The sequence below is a fragment of the Monodelphis domestica genome, chromosome 8, assembly GCF_027887165.1.
Source record: "Monodelphis domestica isolate mMonDom1 chromosome 8, mMonDom1.pri, whole genome shotgun sequence".
In the NCBI taxonomy this organism is placed as follows: domain Eukaryota; kingdom Metazoa; phylum Chordata; class Mammalia; order Didelphimorphia; family Didelphidae; genus Monodelphis; species Monodelphis domestica.
Genome location: NC_077234.1, coordinates 215967156 through 215991033, shown reverse-complemented (window position 1 = coordinate 215991033; position 23878 = coordinate 215967156). Strand labels below are relative to the sequence as shown.

General features: G+C 36.0%; 1 protein-coding gene across 7 annotated transcripts in view; it reads right to left on the bottom strand.

Moving 5' to 3' along the window:
* Positions 1 to 23878, bottom strand: part of XG (Xg glycoprotein (Xg blood group)) — a 63933-nt gene that overhangs the window by 21867 nt on the left and 18188 nt on the right. For all 7 annotated transcript variants that reach the window (XM_016424811.2, XM_016424812.2, XM_007500998.3 and 4 more), the window contains exons 2-4: positions 22704 to 22745; positions 15648 to 15695; positions 1859 to 1921 (exon numbers count right to left, since the gene is read on the bottom strand). In XM_016424811.2, the coding sequence (XP_016280297.1) occupies positions 1859 to 1921; positions 15648 to 15695; positions 22704 to 22745 (153 nt within the window). The remainder of the gene's footprint in view (positions 1 to 1858; positions 1922 to 15647; positions 15696 to 22703; positions 22746 to 23878) is intronic.

The window sequence follows — 23878 nt, the reverse complement described above, 5'->3', positions numbered from 1 at the left end:
AAAATTGTTGTAGTACTGAAGAATAAAACTAAGATCTCACAACTTTCAGGTTAAAATGTTTTAAATGAAACAAATTATTCTTTGAATATATTTTATTTTTCAGCAGATTTGGAGCTAATAGAAAACAGCATTGTAGAGTATAACATATTTTATATATACTAGTATATGTTGATTATTTACACAAATCTTTTTTATTATTTCCTGCATTATGATAATTTAATTTTTCAAAACTTTGTAATATTCTTCAGGGAGACCTGTGACACTCAAGTTAAATTCTACATTTTATATTCAAGGTTGGCTGCTTTGACTGATATTCAATACATTCTTTTTTAAAGTTTCTTTTTGCTCTTTTGACAGATTTTTCTCTATTTAAATATGTATTTTTATATCCTTACCTTCCATCTTAGAATGACTACTAAATATTTGTTCCAAGGCAGAAGAACAATAAGGGCTAGGTAATGGAGGTTAAGGATCACACAGCCAAGAAGTGTCTGAGACCAAATGTGGACCCAAGATCTTCCATCTGGAATCCTGGCTATCTATTCATGAACCACCTACCTGCTCCTTCCACTTAATTTTCTAAATCTGTTATTCTTTCTGTTTCTCTCTTCTTCATTTTCTCTCTGTTTCTCTTTGCCTCTTTCTTTTTCTCTATCTCTATCTCTGAGAGGTTCTACTTTTGGAGAGATATTTTCCATTACTTATTGAAATATATATGCTCTTGTATTTTGTGTTTTTAAATTACACATTTAGAACTCTGTTTTCTTATTTAAATATTCTCCTAATTTCTTTCAAGGATAGTTATGTTTATCTTTTGAATCATTCTGGCATTTTTATAGTCATTCTCTAATTTCTAGAGAGTTTACAGAATTCTTTCAAGCAATAATTTTGGTTCATTTTCTTCCTACTATATAGTGTTCATAATAGTTTGGTTTCTTTTGAAGTTTTATTCATTTTCCCTTCTTATGATCTTATCTGTTACTTTATCTGCTTATGCATTAGAGTTTTTATTTGTGTTCACTCAATCATTTGGTGTTTCAGATTTTGTCTTTTCCTTGTCATTTGCCTTTGGGAATCTTCCTCGCTACTTCTTTCCTTCTCTTCCATTACACAGACTCCTGAAGCCAAGCTCCTGAATAACCTCATTTTATGGAAGTTGGGAATAAGAGGATGACCTGCCTGTGTTCCTGTCCTGAGTAATCTATGCAGAAAAATAGTTGGATTTCTTTCTCTTTTCCCTCAGGTCCAAATTTCATTTCCCTCTGGCCAGTATTTTCCGAACTTTTAAAATAATAAACTTCTATAAGTTCTGTTCTTTCCTAATGCATGTACTGAGAGCCAGTTAGATTTTTTTCCAATGTCACCTGCAAAGTTGCTACTGTAAATGCCTAGGGTGAAGTTAGGATATGTGTTCTGTGATACACATACTATCAGATAAGGGGGCTTGGGAAGCTTGCACAAGGGGGAAAGTTGATGAGAATTGGGCTTTAATGATAAAGAGTACATATGGTTCATTGGAGACAAGATCCATGCCTGGATTGATCCAGTGAGAGTCATATATAATTTATCTCCATTTTTGCCTCATATAATTGATCTATCTCATTATCTAATTTGTTTAACAAACAATAATCTATATCCAACATGTATTGCCTTTATTTTTAGGTATGAGTTTTGGAGAAAGTTACAAGGAAAAAATAAAAGTATTCTGTCATTTTACTTCTAACACAATTGCCCCCCAAATTATTATAATTATTCACAACCAGGTCAAAATTTCAAATACCTAACTGGAAAATTATTAAATCATTTCTGATATGCAATAAATATAGTGTCTAATAAATGTAATGTCTAGAATTCTTACCTCCAGGATTGTCATGGAATCCAGGTTGAGGATGATAGGGTGGATTGGGTTTGGGGTAGATACCTATTGGAAAATTAATACCAAAGTTATAGAAAAAAGTAAGTGTACTTCAAATATCTACAGAGTATAAATCTAAAGCATTCAGATACTAAAGTATTGAGATTTGAGTTCAAAGTTGTCACTTAGAGAGTGCTCAGTTAATAAAATCATTTAACCAAGCTTAACTAGAACATAAAGTTTTGGGGTTTTTAAATATATTTTCATTTTTATTCCTGAAGGCTCTATCCATGTCTAATTTTCATGGCAATGAGATAGTGTAATTGCCTACAATTAATGTGACTGATGCTACCAGCATGAAAGATTTAAACAACTGCCTTAGGGTTATTATAAGTGACAGAATAATTTACAAAGACTAATATGAGTCTCTTATTCCTCTCCACCTCTACCCCCCTTAAGGGCAACCAAAGAAGGTAAAATTTCAAAATTACCAAAGTATGCATACTGCCCATCAGTAAACACCTGCTTTTATTGATTGAATGAATTTTATTTCTGGCCACCTTATAGATCAGTACTCCTGCAGAATGACTTTTTTTCTCTCTCTCATCTCTCTCTTTTTTCATGGTAGTTATAACTAACTTGGAACTGGGAGAAAGTAACTGAAATTATATATTCATTCTTCTTACAAAAGAAATATCACTTCAGTACTTCAAGGATTCATGACTTCATTGATCTGGGTTCCCCCTTTATCCCCCTACAGATTGCAAATTTGGTAGCTGGTCTTTAGAAATTGCTTTGGCTCAAAATAAAATCAATCAATGTAGGGATAACCTGATTACAAGCTATAGGGATTATGTCAGCTCTGCCACTTTGTAAGATTGTCCTGCCTCAGTTTCTTCATATAATTGAAGTTTTTAAATTAAATTACTTATTGGCTCTCTCACTAAATCTATGATCCTTTTTGTTATATGTGATTTTTATTATGGGGGAAATCTCCCTTCACAAAAAAAGAAATAGAAGATCAGGATTGAAAACCTTTCCTGATTTAATTGGTTAATAGCGAGGACTCCCTGATCAATACAAAAGAGTTTAAATGACTTGCTCATAGTAATTAAACTAATAGGGACCTACCTATTTCATAAGGTTGTTGTAAAGATCAAATGAGAAAGTATTTGGAAAGCACTTAGCACAGCACCTGATGCATAGTAGAGGCTTAACATCTTCTTGTCCCTTCCCTTAAGGATCAGAAATGTGATCTAAACCCAACTCTTCCTTACTCCACACTCAATACAGCAATCTTGTCTCTATCACCATTTCAATATTGTTTTTAAAGTGTAAATACTGGGGGCAGCAAAGTGACTCAGTGGATTGAAGGACAGACCTAGATATAGGAGGTCCTGGGTTTGAATGTCTCCTCAGACACTTCCCAGCTGTGTGACCAGGTCAAGTCACTTAACTCTCATTTCCTAGTCCTTACCACTCTTTTGCCTTGGAACCAATACATACTATTAATTCTAAGACAGAAGGTAAGGGTTTTTAATATGTGTATTAAATAATATAATTTATAATAATATAATATGCTAATATAAATAATAAATAATACATATCCAGTATAATGTAGAGTACTCTGGACTATTCTTCCAACTTATCACTTACACTCACAAGCTAGGGCCCTACATTTTTTTTCTATTCAGTCATTTTTTAGTCATTTCCAACTCTTTGTCATACCATTTAGGGTTTTATTGTCATAGAGACTAGAATTGTTTGACATTTCCTACTCCAGTTCATTTTATAGATAAAGAAATTGAGGCAAACAAGGCTAAATGACTTGCCCAGGGTGGCACAGCTAGTAAATGCCTGAGGCCAGATTTGAGCTCAGGAAGATATCTTTCTAACTTCAGACCTAGCATCCTATCCATTGTGCCATCTAGCTGCCCCAAGGCAGCTAAAATCAGAGTTGCTATATCTGAGCAAAAATCTATGGAGCCACCTTTTATATGCCAGATCAATGGTATCAAACTAAAATGGAAACAGATCCCTTTTGATCACATATTTATCCAGAAAACCACTACTTTGAATTACCCTATCAATGTTGTTCTGTATTTTTCTTAATTTTGCTAGCCATTTTCCAAATTCATCTTAATCTGGCTCAGGCTGCCTTAAGGAGTTTTGAGGGACAATCGCTTGACCCTCTATGGGTCTAAATCACAAGTCTCTACCAACATGTCTTCCATTAAAAAGTAGTCAGTGATCTCAGTGATCCCTTAGCAAAGGCATTTACTCAAACACGTCAAGCACAGTAGTTGTAAAACCTCTCTTCCATAAAACAGGGATACAGTCAATGTCATTAGAAGGGTGAACTCAAACTTAGTGTTCAATGGCAGCTAAGCAAATATGTAGGATATGCATGTGACAAAGACAACAAGTCTTGTAAATTCAGGAACGAAAAGTCTTTTCTCTCTATTCTCATTCTGAGTGGTCAGAATCTCTTCCTCTTTCCAAACCCCACTCTTAGTTATAAGCTGTCCTTTTTTGAAGTTCCTTTTCAACTCCAGTGATTATCTCTCAGCATCTTTTTCTAGAATGCATAACTCTGTCTCCTTCTGATCTAATTAGGCTTAGAATCAGGAAGACCTGAGTTCACATCTTGTTTCATAGACTTATTAGCTTTATGATCCTGAGCAAGTCACTAAAATTCAGTCTCAGTTTACTAACCTAGAAAAGTGAGGTACCTACCTCACAGGGTTTTAGTAAAGATTAAAATAATATAATATAAATTCTGCAGACCTTAAAGGACTTTATTAATGCTAATCAACAACAACAATAATGTCATTGTCTGCTACTTTTGTGGCTGTGTTCCTCAGTCGGACTTCAATGTTACCAGGAGAGCTGACTTTAAACAAAATGGCGACTTTTGCTTTGGGGTTCATTTTGCCTGTTTATTTAGTCTTTCATTTCAGTAACCCTCTCTTACTCAGTCCTCCTCCCATTTTTCTGAAGACCATTCTAAAACACCTGATAAACTCATTCTTCATAAGGTGTTAAAGATTTAACTCTTTGTAGAGTTAAAGTAGAGTACTTTCTGAGTACAAGTCATACCATGTAGAAGTATATGTTTTTTATTGGGGGGAGGCAGTTACAACAAAAAAAATAGCAAATGATGGAATTCTGAGTATCAATGATAAGCTATTTGGAGGCAGAGGTATAAATAAAGGGTTTTTTTTTTCATTTTTTAAACTGAATGTAAGAGAAGGAGAAAGCATGGATCACTTTATGTTTTCCAAATTGATTTACATTTCAAGGTGCTATACAGGGGATTGAAGTTGCTTTTCTTTACCCATATACTTCCTAATAGTACCTGAATCACCCATTGATCTATTATCCCAGTTGCCATAAAAACAAATGAATATTCTCCATAACAAGTAATATGATAATTAGAGAAAATAAAATAGGATTGAGATTGGGAGATCAGAGGAGTAAACTGAAAGGGGGCTCTAGTTCTTTGCATTCTTGACAAACCTAAATGTGGGGTGTCAATAGATTTTACTTTACTTTTTCCTTTATTTCTAAAGTAAAGCTTTATAATGCTGAGGGCTGGGCAGTGACAGATGATAAAAAGAGAAGTCAATTTCTCCCATTTTAGCAAAAATATAGTAATATCAGGGAAGAAAAAGACGGAAATTTTGTTCCAAATAGAACATCATTCCATTAGACAGACAGGTTGCCATAAAACTAGGGAGTATTCTCTAGAAACAGAAGAAGATAATGTGAGAAAAATAAAGTAGGATTGGGATTGAGATGGGGTCACCTACTTAAAGGAATATCTTTTGCAGCTGTTCCTACATCTTTCAGGGCACTTCTTCATAAGGGAATCTTCCAGCTATCCCTAAAATTCACATTATGTAGAGAACCACCTATTCTGCTTTACTTTTACTCTTGACTAAATCAACATAGTAAGCACCACATTGCTGCTCTGTGTGCTTTGTTATCCTTGGTAGTATTGCCACTATTGGTTAACACTCCATATAACTCTCTAGGAGTTTTTCATCATGCTTGTCCTCTATCATCTAGCACCAGTTAAAACAAGAATTCTTGGGAATAGAAGAAACCATTGGTTATATTGTAGCCTGAGCATTTTAGGTCAAAACTGATTCATACATATAAACATATGATCTCTAAACCTGGCATGAAGCCTGAAATGATGGGGCTTTGCTCCCCATCCCCAAACCACTGAAATACTGAAGAGGAGCTGAGGATCAAGAAAGCAACAATGTATGAAAAATATAGTTAAAGTTATCATTCTTAACTAGAAATAGTAGGAATTTCATATTATGACAACTGAAAGATTTCTTTTTTTCCATCTTTTTCTGGACATTTTTTTTTCTGTCAAATGCAGCTGTAATCAATATGCAAAGCCTTCCAGATCTCTCCAGGCCCCTTGTGACCATATCAAAGTTCTCATCATTATCTTCAACTCTGGTGCTAAGCCAATATCAGCTAGTGTTTCCTTTCCTTATCTAATCCTGAGCTTGATTTGAAGGTAATAGGCCATGAAACCTCATGTGACATAAACCAGCCCAATGGGGCTTGAAGAGAGATATTGATTTCTAATCTAACTTCATCTTTTTTGCATGAACACTAATGTTTCTGAATTTTATGGTTACTCTTAAGAAATATACTCTCATTTTCTATGGAGTTAGACATTTTCACAAAAACCTATGCACAGATTTACCAAGACTCGTCAAATTTCTCTCTTCCATTTCTCTATCTTCCTCCCTTACTGCCAGAAGAATGGAAGGCTATGTCAGTTTTGTGAGATATTCAGTCAGCACAATACTTTTATATCCACTTGCCAAAATTCTGAGTCATTTGGATCCTTCCAAACCCTTTCTAAATCAGTGGTAATAATAGCAATATTGCTTAGCAAGTTAATCTATAGTCTCATCACAAATACATATTTTGACACTGGCATGCTTATAATCCCAGAGTTTTCAAGGTATATTCTAGAGTTTGATGATACATGTTTGTTATGAAGTTATTGTTTTTTAAATTTTTATCAGTGAGTAGAAGGGAGGAGGTAAGACAGAGAGAAAATAAATGCCTGTTAATCAGGAAGAAAACAAAAATTAGAGGAAGAAAATAAAGTAAAACATAGAAACTCAAAAGAGTAACTTGGGACCATGAAATATACCCTTTATTCACCTCAAAAGGTACTATGGTCATCACTGCATTGAAGTACTATATATTCATTGATCCTCATCATGAATGTTCTTACTATGTTCACAGTACAAGATTAAAAACTGGGGAAACAAAATTAAGACAAAATCTCTTCTCTCAAGGAATTCACATTCTAAAGGGTATGATAATACATATGTAATGTTTTAGTTGCAAGTTAGATAGAAAGGTTCCCATTGTCTTTAGGGTAGAATAACAAAGTTAATAGTAATGCCTATTTTTTAAAAATATATTTATTTATTTGTTATTTTAAAACATCCAGTTAACTCCCTCCCTTCTTCCCCTCTTCATTAGAGAAGATATCATTTGACCCAAAATAGTATATGTAAAACTATTTCTTACTTATTTCTATTTATTAGTTCTTTCTCTAGAGGTCATTACATACATAAGTCATTCTTCAAACAATCATCCTGTTGTATATAATGTTCTCTTGGTTCTGCTTGTTTCACTCTTCATAATTTGATGTAGATCTTTCCATGTTATGCCACAACTTGTTTGACTATCCCCCAGTTGATGGACATACCTTTGATTTCCAGTTCTTTGCCACCACAAAGATAGTTACTATAAATATTTTAGAATATATAGGTTCTATTCCTTTTTTGCCTGATGCCTTATAAAATAAATCTGATCTCTCTCTTTTTTTAATGGCTTATTTGCCCTGTGAGTGGCAGATGGTGGCAGTTAGAGGGGATAGCTAATCCCTTATCAAAAGGAATTGCCTCCTCAGACAGCAGCTGTGAGAACTAGGACAGAAGCGGGACCCAAGAGGTCCTGTCATAAGAGTGCCTACAAGATTCCTTCATTTATCCATCCATTTGTGGCAGTTGGCTAACAGCTGTTGCTAGTGGTGAAGTGAAAGATGAGTCCTTTCTCCCAATGATTACTCTCCTCAGTGTTGGCTGTGGAGACTGGGCTGGAAGAAGTTTAGTAGTATAGACAAAACTGCTACTCCAAAGGTTCCTCTTTCAGGAAGAGTTTTTGAGGATATGGTGGTTGAGGGTATGGTGCTGGTTTGACTTGCCAGAGCATGTCTTTGTCTCCCTCAAGGAGCTTTGATCCTAAGTCATTATCAATATGTATAATGCAAGTAGATTTTACTTCAATAGCTATAATACAAGATGAGTCAGTATAAGTAAACAAGAGAGGCACAAATTACATATTATACAAGATCCAAGAGGGATGAAAAAAGATTCTTATTTATTGGTGGGGGGAGTAAGAGGAGAAGGGATGAACAATCTTTCATGGAGAAAGAAGCATTTGAACTGAGCTTAAAAGATAGGTTCAAAATGGAAAGAGAATGGTAGAGTAAATCAGTCTATGTAGAACACAGAGGCATAGGATGTTTATGAGACATGACAAGTGACCAGCATGAGAGCATTGTAGACTATACCAAGTAGACTATGTCAAGGAGAGCTCTGTCAAAGAAATCTGGAAAGTCACGGTGATGTGAGATTGTGGAGTGGATTTGAATATGCTCAAGAGTTACATTAGATAACTTTATTAAGCATTTCTGAGTTCATCTCAATTACCTATGACAATGTCTAGTACAGAGAAAGTACTTAATAAATGCTGTTGATTGATAGCCACTAAAAGTTTTGAAGTTGTGAATACAGAAAAGTAATCAGGCCATGATATAAGAGACAGATTGGGAAAAAATTATCAGAAAGAGGGAGATCTACATAGAAAATAATAAAATTGACAAGACAAAAGATGATGAAGGCCTGTACCAAGAGAGTTGAAAGCGAGATAGAAAGGAAGGGAAAGCTATAAGACATATTGAAGATATGGATTCAATAGTATTTTTGGCCTGCCAGGAGCTATGTTAAGTGTTGAGATTCAAAAATTGGCCAAAACAGCCCTGTCCTCAAGGAGTTTGCACTCTAGTGAGAAAGATAACTAGCAAATAGCTATGAATGTTTAAGATATGTAGATGGTAAACTGGAGATCAAGTTTATATCAATTATCTGAAAACATAACAAATCTATTTCTATAAAATTACATTCTATGAATGGAATTTTTAAATGTTTGGGTTTCTAATTCATATGTTCAGGTAATTATCATTGGAAGAAATCCCTGGGAAAATGCTCTAAGAATTTGTTATTATATATAGAATATATTGAGAAATTTCTCCTTAGGATTTTTCAACATCTATATCATCTAAGTTAAAATGTGTTCCTTAAGGAAAGTATAATATAATTTACTTTTTAAAAATTTCCTTTCCTCATCTCTCCCCAATTTGAAAAAAAATGAGCTATTATAATTCTTAATGAGTCTGAAACAGGAGAAAGGAAGCAACTAATCTGCAACTGTAAAAGCAATACTTGCAGAAAAATATAATATAAACTTCTTTAATAATTCAGGATACCACCATATTTATATTTTCCACTGGGCTTTATATTAACCATGTTCCTCTCTACTATTTTGCCAGAGATCTAAAAATGTGTAATGATACAATGGGAATCCCAAATATTTTGTATTTCCATGGTAATTCTATTCTTAAATTATCTAAAAGGATCTTCAACTTCATTAGTGTAGGGAATTCTAGTACAGTGAACCTGCCAACCAGTGACTTGTAGAGTTACCTGAAGCACTGAGATGTTTAGTGATTTATCCATAGTAATCCTTTTCATAAGCATCACATACATCTTATGAACCCAAGTCCTGATATCTCCATGTCTAATGTTGTGTCCTATAGGCAGTCTTGCTCCTCCATCTTTTAAATGTTGTTTTAATATTAGTCAATATTAATATTTAATTAAAGTAATGTTTAATATTAATAGATATTATAATTCAATAAAATATTGAATAGGTCTGTATTTTTGTGACTACATAAGAGTATCTTATTTAGGAAGGGTGTTGGGAGAAGGAAAGAAAGAACTGATACTGTGGTATTATCATTTCAAAGATGGAGAAAATGAGGCACAAAATGTGTGAATTAAAGAACTTAGACTAGAACCAGAATCAGTAGGTTCCTATTTCACAATTTTAAACAGGATTTCATGAGTCATCTCTTCTTAGTAAAAAGAAAAGATCTTATTTTTCATAATATATGAAAAAATGACTAGAAGGTATATAAAAATCCTTATGTTTGCCAATCTTGAGAGTACTGCATAATTTGCAAAGATAGGAATATTGGTATGGAATTTACATTTTAAAGAGGGATTCATTACTCAGAATTTTAAGCAATACGAAAGATTCCTAACTATTGGTGCTGTCCAAAAGGAGAGTGAACTACTTTGGGAGGTACCAACCCACTATTAGATAAGATCTTCTCCAAATCTTAAATGAATCCTCTGAGATGTAGAAGATATTCCTGTTAATTTATAAGTTGAACTAGAAGACCTCTGAGGTTCCACCTAATGCTGAAAATCTGTGAATGTATTATTTTCAAAAGAAATTGGTTTTGTCCATTTCATTTATTTTGCCATCTTTCTGTCACAGTTATTTTTATATATCAATATTTGGTAAACAATGATTGTTTCTCTTCTTGAATAGTGAGTGATTGTAGCCCGGAGTTAGACTAGTTTTGTTTGGTCCCCTCAGGATTTATTTTATTTTATTTTATTTTATTTTATTTTATTTTATTTTATTTTATTTCATTTTTTAAACCCTTACCTTCCATCTTGGAGTCAATACTGTGTATTGGATCCAAGGCAGAAGAGTGGTAAGGGCTAGGCAATGGGGGTCAAGTGACTTGCCCAGGGTCACACAGCTGGGAAGTGTCTGAGGCCAGATTTGAACCTAGGACCTCCCATCTCTAGGCCTGGCTCTCTATCCACTGAGCTACACAGCTGCCCCCCCCCTCAGGATTTATTATCTAAAAATAATATAGGCTAGCCACTTTGTCACCAAAAGAGACAAGTATTAAGAATAGGAAATAAATGTATTTTTAATTTGACACAGCATGTAGCACAGGGCTTGAGGCATACCAGGAATTTGATAGTTACTTTTTGAATGATTTGAGGAATTTTACTTTCTTTATTAGACCTATCTATTTCTTGGAAGTTTCATGTATATCTTCTCTGACCATACACCTTAGCACCGGCCTCATGCCTGGAGTATTACAATAGCCCACTGGTACTTTATCTACCTCAGATTCTCTCTACTCTTTTCATCCTTTTCCTTAAATTAAATTCATTTAAATCACAAACAGGTGATATAGTAATCTTCCAACTGGTCCAAACTTATCTGAAAAATTGTATTCAGATCTTAGCATCCTAGAGAGTTTAGAAAGGAGGCTAAACAAGAAAGTGAATAGGATGAGAAGTAATTCATCCCCATCTTCTAGTAAGCCAATGATGGTGAATGTTTTAGAGATGGAGTACCAAGTCATGCTCCCATCCCACCTCACACACTGAGTGCTATGCCAGTCCACCCCCCCCCCCGAAATGGCATGCTGCGCCCTTCCTCCTCTCACCAAGTGCTGGGCATGCCCTGTCTCTCCCTCTTATCCCACATAAGAGAGGGAAAAAGCACTCCCATTGGGCTGCTGGTCGGAGGGGTGGGTGAAGTGAGGAATGTTCTCAGTGCCTGTAGAGAGGGGGAGGGGAGTGGCCCAAGTGCTCTGTTCCCCTCCAGTTTTGCTGCCTGTGAGCCTCCCACCTTATCTGCTGTGTGTTCCCATTGGTCTGCTGGGCAGAGGGGTGGGTGATATGAAAAAATGTCATCAGGCACAGTGGAGAGAAGGAAAAGAACATCTCCTGAAGTCCCTCTGCCTTTCTCATAATGAAGTGGGGGGGGGGGACATGCCCACAGAGAGTGCTGTGAGTGCCATCTGGTACCTATGCTATGAGTTTGCCATCTCTGCACTAAGCTGTCATAATGATCTTTCCAAATCATAGGTCTGATTATATCCCTCCTTCCCCCAATTCTGACTCAATAAACTCCAGTGGTTCCCTTTCACTTCCCAGATCAAATATAAAATTCTGTTTGCCATTCAAAGCCCTTAATAACCTACCCCCTCCCCAGTCCTACCTTTCCATTCTTTTTATAATTTACTCTATGATCCAGTGACTCTGTCCTCCTTGTTCTTTGAAAAGAAGCTGTATCTCCCAACTCTGAGGAATTTTCAGTGGTTGAGCCCCATGACTGAAATGTTGTCCTTGTTCTCTGCTTCCTGGATTACCTGGCTTCCTTCAAGACTAAAATGAAATTCTAGCACTTATAAGAAACATTTCCCAATTCTCCTTAATGCTAATTCTTTGCCTCTGTTGATTATTTCTATTTACTCTAGATATATCTTATTTGTAGATAGTTGTCATGTTGTTTTCCCTCATTAGACTATGAATTCCTTCAGGTCAGGGGCTATGTTTTGCCCTCTTTTTAAATGCCCAGTACTTAGCAACATGCCTTGTATAGAGTGGGTAATTAATGACTGATTTATTGACTGAGAATTAATGACAATATGTTGACTGACTGATTTTTGTAAATCAGGTAAAAGAAAGAAATTTGTGAGGGTGGGTGAGATTTAAACTTATAACTGAGAGGGCAGTTATCAAACAAGAATTTACAATTAAAAAAGGAAATGGAAAAAATCTACTTCAAAAGCTGTTTCAATCTTAAATTACATTCATTTACATCCCAAACAAGTGATATAGTAATCTATACTTGGGATTGGTCCAACTATATCTGAAAAATTGTATTCAGGTCTTAGAACCCTAGAGTTTAGAAGGAAGGCAAAATTTGAAAATAAATAGGATAAGTATTTTTTGAGAGAAATGATTTTGGGAACTGGAAATATCTAACCTGAAAAAAGGGGGACAATGATTCAAGTACATGAACCACTGTAAAATGGAAAAAAGGCACATTTATTTCTTTGTGTCTTTAGAGAGTTCATATGCAAGTGAAAGAATGAAGGACTTGAAGCCAGGAAGATATGGATTTGATTTCAGCTTCTGATACTATGTTTATAGTCAGGGACAAGTAATTTAATCTCTCTGATTCTCAGTATCCATACCTATAAAAAGGGGATAATAATATATCATGGGGTTGTTGTGAGGCTCAAATGAGTGGCAAATAATTACATTATTACAAAGTTAGCTAATTTTAATCCTAAAGGGTAATATAGTGATCACTAAAGTCCATGCAGTTCCTTCCTCTATGGGCCCCCAGTTAGGAAAATTCCTAACATGTAGACAGAGATAATATTCCTTAACTAATTTTACATTTATAGTTATCTCCAATAACCCCCTGAGGAGGGTATCATACTCACAATCTCTGGACAGAGTGTAGCACCAAAAACATTGGAGGAAGGATAGGGAGAGAGAGGGAAAGCAAGAGAGATAAAAAAAGAGAGTCTAAGAGAGAGAAAGAGAATATATTCAAATGGCTTTTGTAATCATGTGCAATCATTTACAACTATACGAAATTGCATTTGAGGTGAATTAACTACTTTATGACATTCAAGAGATAGAAATGGAACTAGGATTAGAAATCTGAGTTCTTAACAAACAGATTCTTTTTAAGCCTTATTTGATCCTAAAACTCTTGTTCAATCCTTTATTCTTCTTTAGACTGTTTCTGATTCTCTGGATCTCTTTCTCTTCCATGACTTTTTCACCTTGGAAGATTAGCCTATTCCTAAGGCCTCTTCTTATGATTGGTGAGTTCCTCCCCAGACCTCCATTTTAAGGGAAGTTCCAAGGAAGTAACCAAGCTCACTGCCTTTTCCTCTTTGGGCTCTTATCCTGACTCTTCAGACTTCTATTCCTACTATGCTTCCCTGTATATACATTTTCCCCCAACTACATTTTCAATTTCCTTTTACGTGTTACTTGCCTTTATTAGAATGAATATAAACTCTTTGAGAGCAGGAACTATCTCTTCTTTTTGCTTGTATTTTCTTATTATACTTGCCACATAAACTTAATTAATGCTTGTGTGAAAGGAAATTCTTGGTTCTCTTTGTCTATTCTGAGTTTACACTTATAAAAAGGGAATCCTTTATTCTCTTTGCCTAGTTGGAGTTTACACTTTGGTTAACAATAACTTAAGTACACCTACTTACTTCACTAGATTGTGAAGACAAGATTAACTCTCCTTTGTCTACCTTTTGATTGAATCAGCACAAGCTGCCCCACCCCCGTGGGCAGTGCTGGGCAATTTGGAAGCAGTTATTGGTCCTTGTGAAGAGGGGAAAGGAAATGAAGCCACTATAAAAGGCCCTGAATTTCTGGGGCAGGAGGCTGACCTTTAAGAGGAGTTCAGCTTCAAGAAGGAAGGCAGCTTCAAAAAGAAAGTTGGCCTCAGGAGTTACCTTCAGGTAGAGTCATTGTCTTGACCTCCCTCTTGGAGGAAACCTGGGTGAATGGATACCTGGTTTTCCTTTCCTGTCTTCTGGAGAGAGTTTAATTCCAGTTGAAGGTCAACAAGTCCTGACTGAGTTGAACACTGGAGCAATATTTAATTAGATAGGCTAATGTCTTCTCTACCCTTCTGTATTTCTCTACTTTCACTCTTTCCACCTCTTTTGAAAATAAAAGCTATTAAAGGTCATTTCAACTTTGAGCAATAATACTTTGAATTGGCAACCACAATTATTATTTATAATTTTCATATATTTTAGTCAACACATTAAAATTTAATTCCTACACTTATGGACTTGTTGAATTTCTTAAACCAGTAATGGTGAACCTTTTAGGGAAGAAATGACATGCCCTTCCCTTCCCCCCAGTGCTAGGGGTGCCCTGCCCTCAATACAGGGTAGTAAGAAAGCACTCCCAGTGGGCTGCTGGGTGGAGGGGTGAGTGATGTGACAAATGTCCTCAGTGAATGTAGAGAGGGGAAGGGGAGTGACACAAGTACTCTGTTCCCCTCCAGCTCTGCCACCTGTGAGCCACTCACTTTACCCCTTATGAGCTCTTATTGAGCTGCTGGGCAGAGAAGTGGGTGATGTGAAAAAATGTTGTCAGGCATAGTGGAGAGGGGGAGGGGAGCTCCACCTGAGTCCCTCTGCCTTACTAGTAACAAACTCTGGGGTAAGGAGTGGGGAGGGAAGTTGGCTGAATGCCCACAGAAAGCACTCTGCATGCTGTCTTTGGCACCTATGCCATAGGTTGACCATCACTGGCTTAGCTCATTAGACATTATTAACATAGGTTATAATTTTTATTTATGTATGGGGGGGGGGTTGTTTGTTTAGTCATTTCCCCTACGCTTCATGACCCCTTTCCAGGTTTTCTTGGCAAAGATACTAAAGTAGTTTGTCATTTCCTTCTCTAGCTCAATTTTACAGATGAGGTAATTGAGGCAAACAGGGTTAAGTAACTTGCTCATAACTTATATATAACTATATAAGCTCAACTTATATAGCTAGTAAGTATCTGAGATCAAATTTGAACTCAGACTTTCATGATTCCAAACCCAGCACTCTTTCCACTGTACAACCTACTCACCCTGCTAAATACCTAGTTTTTATTAAGTTAATTTTAATTTACAACTTGTTTGTAAAGCTCAATCCAGATATGTGACTGTCAGATTGTACTCTTGTCTAGCATAAACCATCATTTTGCAACTTTGAAATTTAAGATGTTTTCAAACAGTTAATGATATAACCAACCTGATCCTGGTTTCTTGGTAGCTGGGGGAGGTCTCCTTGTGATGTCCTCTATGATAAAAAAGAGAGAAAGAAAGTTTGAAATTAGCAAAAATTAGCAGAAAAAATAGCATTTTCTGGTATTGTCTAGACTCTAGGGTATTCTTGATCAGGGCAGAGTTGGAACAGTTGACCTCTAAGGTCATTTCTAAATCTGAGATTCTATGATTTTGTACATTAATACCATTAAGTTGGAACAAAGTATTAAGGAAGGGAAGCTTGTGTAATATAGGGATGAAGGGGAATAAGGATTATGGAGAGAAAGAGGCAGTAGGGTTGTGAGAGAGTGAAAAAATTCTTCTTCACCTCCCTTCTTTTCTGAGGGGAGATAGCCAAATCCTGTCTCCTTGAGAGGAAAGTATGTCTCCTCAGAGAATGCTTCCTAGAAGATGGAGGACCAGAGACCAGAGAGACCCCAGAGTCTTAGTGAGATGATAAAGTGCCCCTCCTCTGAAGAGCCTTGAAAGGCAAGATGATTATTATGCCTCTGCTTCCCTCAGGGACATCAACTGTCTCTCCCTTTCAGGATCGTAGGACTATCCAACTGTCAAGGAAAGATGTCTAATTCCTTGTGTCAGATAATCTTGAGTCCCTAAGATCTAGAAGTCAACCCCCCCTTTTGGGGGAGAGATATGACCCTCCCCAAATCTTCAGTCCCCTCAACAATGTTGACTAGTGACTGACCCAGACCTAAATCTTGAACAACAGGTGGTTTATTGGGGTTCAAGCAGAGAAGAGGTCACGGGTATCAAATAGGAAAGTGGATAATTAGAGAAGCCCTATAGTTACCCCTCTGGCAAATTGGACCTTCAAAGTCTAAGGGTTCAAGGTTTCTAAGCCTTGGTCCCTCTTCTTGCTAACTGCTCAAGGTCCCTATTCCTAAGCTGACTAAAACTTTGAATATGAGAGTCCAGGGACAGGTAAGGGAGAGAGAGATGGGGAGAGAAGATCTGTGGATGGCTCTCTTCAAAAAGTCCCAATCTGCAAATCCACTGATGACTTTAAATTGCGATCAAAAAGGAATTGATTGGAGGTATTCAGGGGTTCAGGAAGTACGGTTGATCTCCAAGGGAGTTGGTTTCTACTGAGCTTCTGGGAATCCACCTCACTCCTCTCCTTATCCAAGTCAGAATCCAAGTGAGAATCTGTTGATTCTCACAGCCTCTGTTCTTTCCCTAGAACTCTCCATTTGTTTTTTTTTCCCTTCCCCTGTTCTTCTCTGAGCAGGTCCCTTCCAGAGATGATCTCTTGTCTATGTAAAAATCTCTCATCTCTTATCTTGCACTTGCCAAATTTTGTCAAGATGGGGTGTTCTTATGTTTCTCCCTCATACTAAAGGTTGCATGGAGGTATCAGAATCCTGCAGCCTCTAATACATTCATATATGTGATGCATGTATGTGTATATTTTACATATATGAAGAGATATCTATCCATACATGCATATATGTGCATGTATAGTCAGATATATAGATGTAACAGAAAACTGAAGACAATGTTGTTTGCTTGCCTTGGCATCATCCTCTCACTTATATCCCTGAGAAATCGTCCTAACCCTGTGGTGGACTAAGGCCAAATGGTTATTGATAGTCTAGCCTACCTATCCTGAGGAAAGGAAAGGTAGAATAACATAAGTAGACCCAACAGAATAAGGAAGGGCTCCAGATGTGCTCCCAGAGGAGAAACTCTTGGCTTTTTGAAGTAGAATCACAAATAGTTGAATTCTTTTGATGCAGAATTATAAGTAGCTAAACTGATTAAGTATTTTCTGCATTGAAAATCACTTGAAAAATCACTTGATCACTTGGAGTTAAGAGACATAAATGTAAGTCTAATCTAGATATGTATAATTTGTGTGTCCTTGGAAAAGTCTCTTATACTTCCCATGCCTCAGTTTCCTCACCTATTATATAAAGGAAGAGGTAGAATTAGATAGCCTCTGAGTTTCCTTTTTTAGATCTCTGATCCTAAGCTTCTGGACCCAAGACTTCAGGGAATTTGCCCAAAGACTGATGAATATAAAGCTTCTGATCATTTTCCATTCTCAAAACCATCTTTCTATTTTTCACCTCAGTGACTTTGCCCCTGCTCTTCTTCATACCTACAATGTTCTCTTTCCTCATTTAATACTATTAGATCTCTTCCAACCTCTTCTCAGGTTCCATTGAAAGGCAACCTAATACAAGTCTTTCCTAGCCCTGTACCCATTTGTTAGTGTTGCATCCCCTTAACCTGCCCCAGTGATTTCTGTTTACTTTATCCATCTATATAATCCTCTTCCTGAACACTTTTACAACAGAAGTGATTTCATTTTTTTTTTTATTTTGCATAGCACAGTGCCTGGAACTTAGTAGTAAGAGCTTGGCAAAACCCCCTTTTATTTGAATTGAAGTCTTTCTGAGATCTGTAGATGAGAAAAACACTGGGAAAACACTCCTGTCCATCTACACAGGGAAAACTACTAGGAAACACTTCATTTGCCCTATTCTGCCACTAAGGAACATTACTTTAAATTTCCTTCAAACATTGTTGCTCTTTCTCTTCCTCTTTCAAACATGTATCATTATGTCTCTATGGCATAATCAGTCCATTTCCACACCAGTCTTGGTCTCTTTCTGCTCTCTTCTATTGCATTTTGGGCAGTCTCAGAATTTGAGAGAAGGTCGTAACTTCATTAGGGCTATTGACAATAGCTACTCTGTTAATTCGAGTCTCTGTGATTGTGCTAACAATGAAGTGAAAAAGTACATTGGACTAAGGATGAAAATACCTGGGTTCTAGACCATACTCTGCCTCTAGATGTGTGATTTCCTGGAAATTACTATAATTATCTATTCCCACTTTCCATATTTAATAATAATTAGTTAGCAGGTAGATAGTTCTTTAAGATTTACAAAGCACAATAAATGTTATATCAGTTGATCCTCACAATAATCCTGTCAGGTAGATGCTATCATCTATTTTATTATCCCTCTGTATAAGTATATATATATCCCTATTTTTTGGATAAGGAAACAGGCTGAGACAAGTTAAATGACTTGCTCAGGGTCACATAACTAACAAATGTATGATGGAGGATTTGAACTAAGGTCTTTCTGGTTCCAGATTCAAACCTTATCTACTATGCCACATAATAGCCTATGCTAATACAATTCATTTTACAGTTGATTGCTAAAGTTTCTTTCAATAATAAATTCTTTGTAAGCAGTCATTTAAATATATATGTCATGAGGACTCATGTGCCCAGAGAATAGCTGACAATGTCTCTTCACATGGGAAGATCTGGAGAGCCTGTTTCTGGGAGACTCATAGTGATGTATAATGGAAATACCTTGGAAAGACTTTGGAGCATAGACATTCTATACCAGAAATATTTCTTGTCAGTGAATAGGAGATTCTTTGATTGACTACACAGGCTGTCAGAAAGGATCACTGCTTAGAGTGCTGGATATTTTTTTTTTCTTTGGATCATTCTTCCCTTTGACTGCATTCTTATAGTTGGACTCCTTAGCTAGCAGAGTCTAGTAAGAGATAATGTCATAGAGAGCTGTTGAGCTCAGTGAATTGAGAGCCAGGCCTAGAGAAGGGAAGTCCTAGGTTCAAATCTGGTCTTAGACACCTCCCAGCTGTGTGACCCTGGGCAAGTCACTTAACCCCCATTGCCTAGCCCTTATCACTCTTCTGCCATGGAACCAATACACAGTATTGATTCTAAGATAAGGTAAGAGTTTAAAAAAAACCCATAAGGGGACAGACATTGGATGGTTTCCTCTTGAAGGCCATATAACCCTATGAAAATGTAATTTTTTTGTTTGTTTGTTTGTTTGTTTTTTGCCTGCTGTGGAAAGGAAACTAGACTAACAGTATTTATTTCTGTTTTAGGTGAAGGATTTTAAATGAGGTACTTGACCATAAGTTTAATAGACAATGGCCAGAAGTTCCAGTGCCTGGATGTCCCAGCATTCCTATATCAGAAGTTTACACTCACCTAAACCTGGATGTCCCGAGGACTAAGGATTGAATTTTGGGACCCAGATCAGTAATGATCAAGATAGTGATTTATCTAGCAGTCATGCCTCATCTAGATAGGAACTTGGTGAAAGCATTGTTAGATAGAAATTGAGCTGAGTGATCCTGTTTTCCCTAAAGACTTGCATGGGATAGAAAAGAGTAAGGCATTTGGGAGAAATGTTTGTTCTTTGATTCTTGCTTATAACTTTGAATTAAATGTCTCTTATAAAAATTAATTGATCTCAAGCTATTAAATGTAACTGGAAACTACTCACAGAGCCTAATAGTAAGAATGTAGCTAGTAGGGACTTGAACAGATTGTATTAAAAATTATATGTATATATATGCATATATATATATTCCTCAAAGTCTTCAGGATGTAGCTGGCCCCTCTCTGATATATATATATAGGAATAGATCCACATAATGATTTCAAAAGATGATGACTTTAATGATTTTTAAAATTGAGTTGACAATTTCAAATTCATGAATTCGTAGAAAACAGAACATCTAATACTATTCAAAGAAGAGTATATTTTATAAGATTTCATTGTTTTATCTTTGTTTTCTCACATTCTCATTCTCAATTTTTCACAATAAAGACAGACTGGTAAATCCAGACAGATTTGTGAATCTGATTTGTGAAGAATTAGGAGAAATTCTTTAATCCTGTCTATAAAGGTGAGGCAACCACAATACGACAAATATGGAAATGTTTATTGTTTGATAATACATATACAACTTATATCATATTATCTGCCTTCTAGGGTAAGGGAGGAGCAGTGGAAGGAGAGGAAATGGATCACAAAATGTCAGAAAATTATTATTAAAAATTATATCAACATGTGATCTATAAAAAATAAATATTTAAAAAACAAAGATGAAGTAACAAATATAATTGAGATTTTAACCTAATTGGAATGGGATGGGGGAGTAGAGAAAAATAGGGATTTCCTCTGAGATTCTGATTGCTGTATGATAAATAACTAGGAAAAGAGGAAAAGATTAGCTAAAGTAGAAATAGGACTTCTTCTTTTCCAAGAAAGTCATTGCCTACACTTGTCTGATCACAGGATTTACCATGATACATTTCTTAGTCAGTAGAAAGAAAAGCAAAATATGAGATTCAGCAACATGGGCATGTAATTATTCCAAAAGAATTGACTCTCTATGAAAGAATAAAGCCCTTAAAAGAGAAGAGGTCCAATAAAAGTATTCAAAGGTAGTCTGTATTTTATACATAATTGGGGAGATTATAATCCACAGTCTGGGAGAATATAGAAGAGATTCTTCAATGCCTTCCTCAGTAAGCAGGAAGCTGTGGTTTTTGAATAAGCTACATAACAAGCTGAACAACATTGGGCTGGGGAAGAGGGAAAGAATTCAGCTAACTTGTTTTGTGTATAAAATATTCCAGTGACTACAAATTCAAGTAAATGCACAGAAACAGAACAAATAGAATAGAATATGACAAACATAATGAAAATGGAAGGGTACAAATATTTATAAGGAAAATTTAGCCTCAAAGCAAATGTAAAATTAGAGAATAAAAGCAATTCAGGTCAACTCATTTTTCCTCTAATGCAGATTGGGTGTGTAGTTTGAGCTTTCTATGAATTCTTGTTCTTTTATGAATTCAGAAATCGGGACACCCACTTCTGACTTTGTTTCCTTTTCATTCTCTGGAGAGTAACTAGTCCAGTGGGCTGGAATAGAAGGAATGATAAAGAGTTGGAGGAGATTTGTCTGGAAAAGTATTCCAGGATTAGGTCATAGAGAACCTTAAATGCCAGAAAAGGAGTTGAGACTTCAATTACGAGATAATGGAGACATTGACAGATTTGTGAGCAAAGGAGAGTCATGATTAAAGTGATCATTTAGGTAACAGGACCAATAGTGCTTATAGAGCCAGGCTTGGAGTAAGGAAGATCTAAGCTCAATTACCATTATTAATTTCATCAGAGAATTCTCAAAGACCACAAATTGTAGGATTGTGGCTGATCTATGTACATTGATGGAGGGGATTTCAAAAGAGTGTTCAAAACATTTTAGAAGGAAGAGATTGGCTGGATACAAGTTAGAAGGCTGCTATAACCTTGTGGGTGTAGGAGGATTTGAAAGTCAGTGGCTAGGCAATGAAGTGAATACTGCTATAGTCAGGATATTTCATTTTCCTGAGTCAAATCTGGCCTCAGACACTTACTATGTGACCCAGAGCAAGTCACTTAACCATGTTTGATTCAGTTCCTCCTCTGTAAAATAAGCTGAAGAAGGAAATGGCAAATCACTTCAGTTTTTTAGCAAGGAAATTCCAAATGGGGCTATGAAGAGTTAGACACAACTAAAGTGAATGAATAAGAGTCTGACTGACAAATCATCACTAGGACGCCATGCAGAGAGCATTCCTTGAAATAATGAAAAACTCTCAAGCCAGATGAGAAACTTGATTTTATTCATCCATCTTCTAAGAACTAAAAGGAGGGGTAAGGGGGTGAGGAGAATAGAAGGTATGCCAGTAGTTTTACACCTGGCACTTGAGAGGTAAAAAACCTCTCCCTAAGATATAGCCTTCAAGATCTTTCACCAAAGCATCCATTCAACAAACCAATTGAATTCTGCCTTGAAATTCTAGACAGATGTGACCTGACATATAACCTAGAATAAGAAAAGGGGTCCCCAGGATGTACAATTTATGGTAATGAATTTGTAGCAACTTTATTCACTCTAAGAGATGGCTAATTTCCTCCCATTCTCAAATATTTGTGAATTAACCCTTACTTCATTTTGTAACTATGGGAAACTCTTGTGTGGTCATGTCCTACATATTTTTTATTCAAACACAAGCTCTGATTCAATAGAATATCACAATGGGAGGAGAAAAGACGACAATTTTTTACAAACTGATGGGGCATATAATTTGAGGATGTTGTATTTAATGACCCCTGATGTACCACCATACTCTTAACCTGGGTTCTTGAGTTTTGTATTCTTTGGTAAAACAGGGACTTACCATTATCATCAAGTGCATCTGCTAAATCGAAGTCATCTTGACCTGTTAGAAATACAAACATGATTAAGTCATACTTTGATGGAGAAAGCTGAGTTTTTTTTAAATTATTATTCTGTGGTTCCTATATATCCATTAACCAATGCTTCATTGACTCATTTGGCTATCATTTATTTAATTCCTTCCATGTGCAAAGCACTATGAAAGGAAGTAAGGGAATATTCACAATTAAAGCTTTTGATGATCCATAAATAGAAACATGAATAAGAAAACTATACTTTCCTCCCATGAAATTACTTTCTCTTTCTGTAGTAGAAAAGAATGTTGGAATGACAGCCAGAGGAGGCTGATTCAAATCCTCATTCACTTGTGTAACACAAAGCAAACTATTTCCCCTATGTGGAACTCAGTTTCCCCATCTACAAAATGAGAGGGTATGATTAGATAACCTCTATAATATCTTTCAGGTTGAAATCTGTGATTTCATTAGTTTTCTTCTGATCCTATTCCATGTTACTTTGGGGTAACCTGAAGACCATTATTCTCAATTCAATTTAATAAATATGCATGAGGCAAGTACTATGTGTGAGATAATATTCTAGAAGTTGGGCATACAAAGACAAAAATGGAAAGCAGTTACTGCCTTCAAGAAGCTTACATCTTCTGTCTTGATGCAACCTTCTGTTGCTATTCAATTCATAATAATAATTCTTTGTGTAGTATGTCTTAAACTTAAATATTTCTTTTTTACTTTTCCACATAGGAATTTACAATATTTAATGCCTGAGACTCTAGATATAACCACAACTCCTCCTTTTCATATTAACACAAACTGAAACTGGGTTTAAAGATTATTAAACATCCCAGGATCTCAGTTCAATAGATTTCCTCACTTCTACCAAGGCGGAAGTAAATGGTAAATATTCTTTCTATTTTACATTTTGGACTGGAATTATTAAAGAATTATGTATAGAATCACTGCAGTGCATCAGTGTGTGACTAGACTATAATCTCCCTAAGGACACAGACAATCTTTTATAAAGCTTTCATTGCTTAAAAATATTTCTTGTTATTTTTAAATTGACAAGAGTATGCTGTGCATTTGGCCTATCCCCTTTCTATATGGTAAGATCTTGGCCTTGAGCATCTGAAAGTCACTAAATAAAGAAAAGGGATAT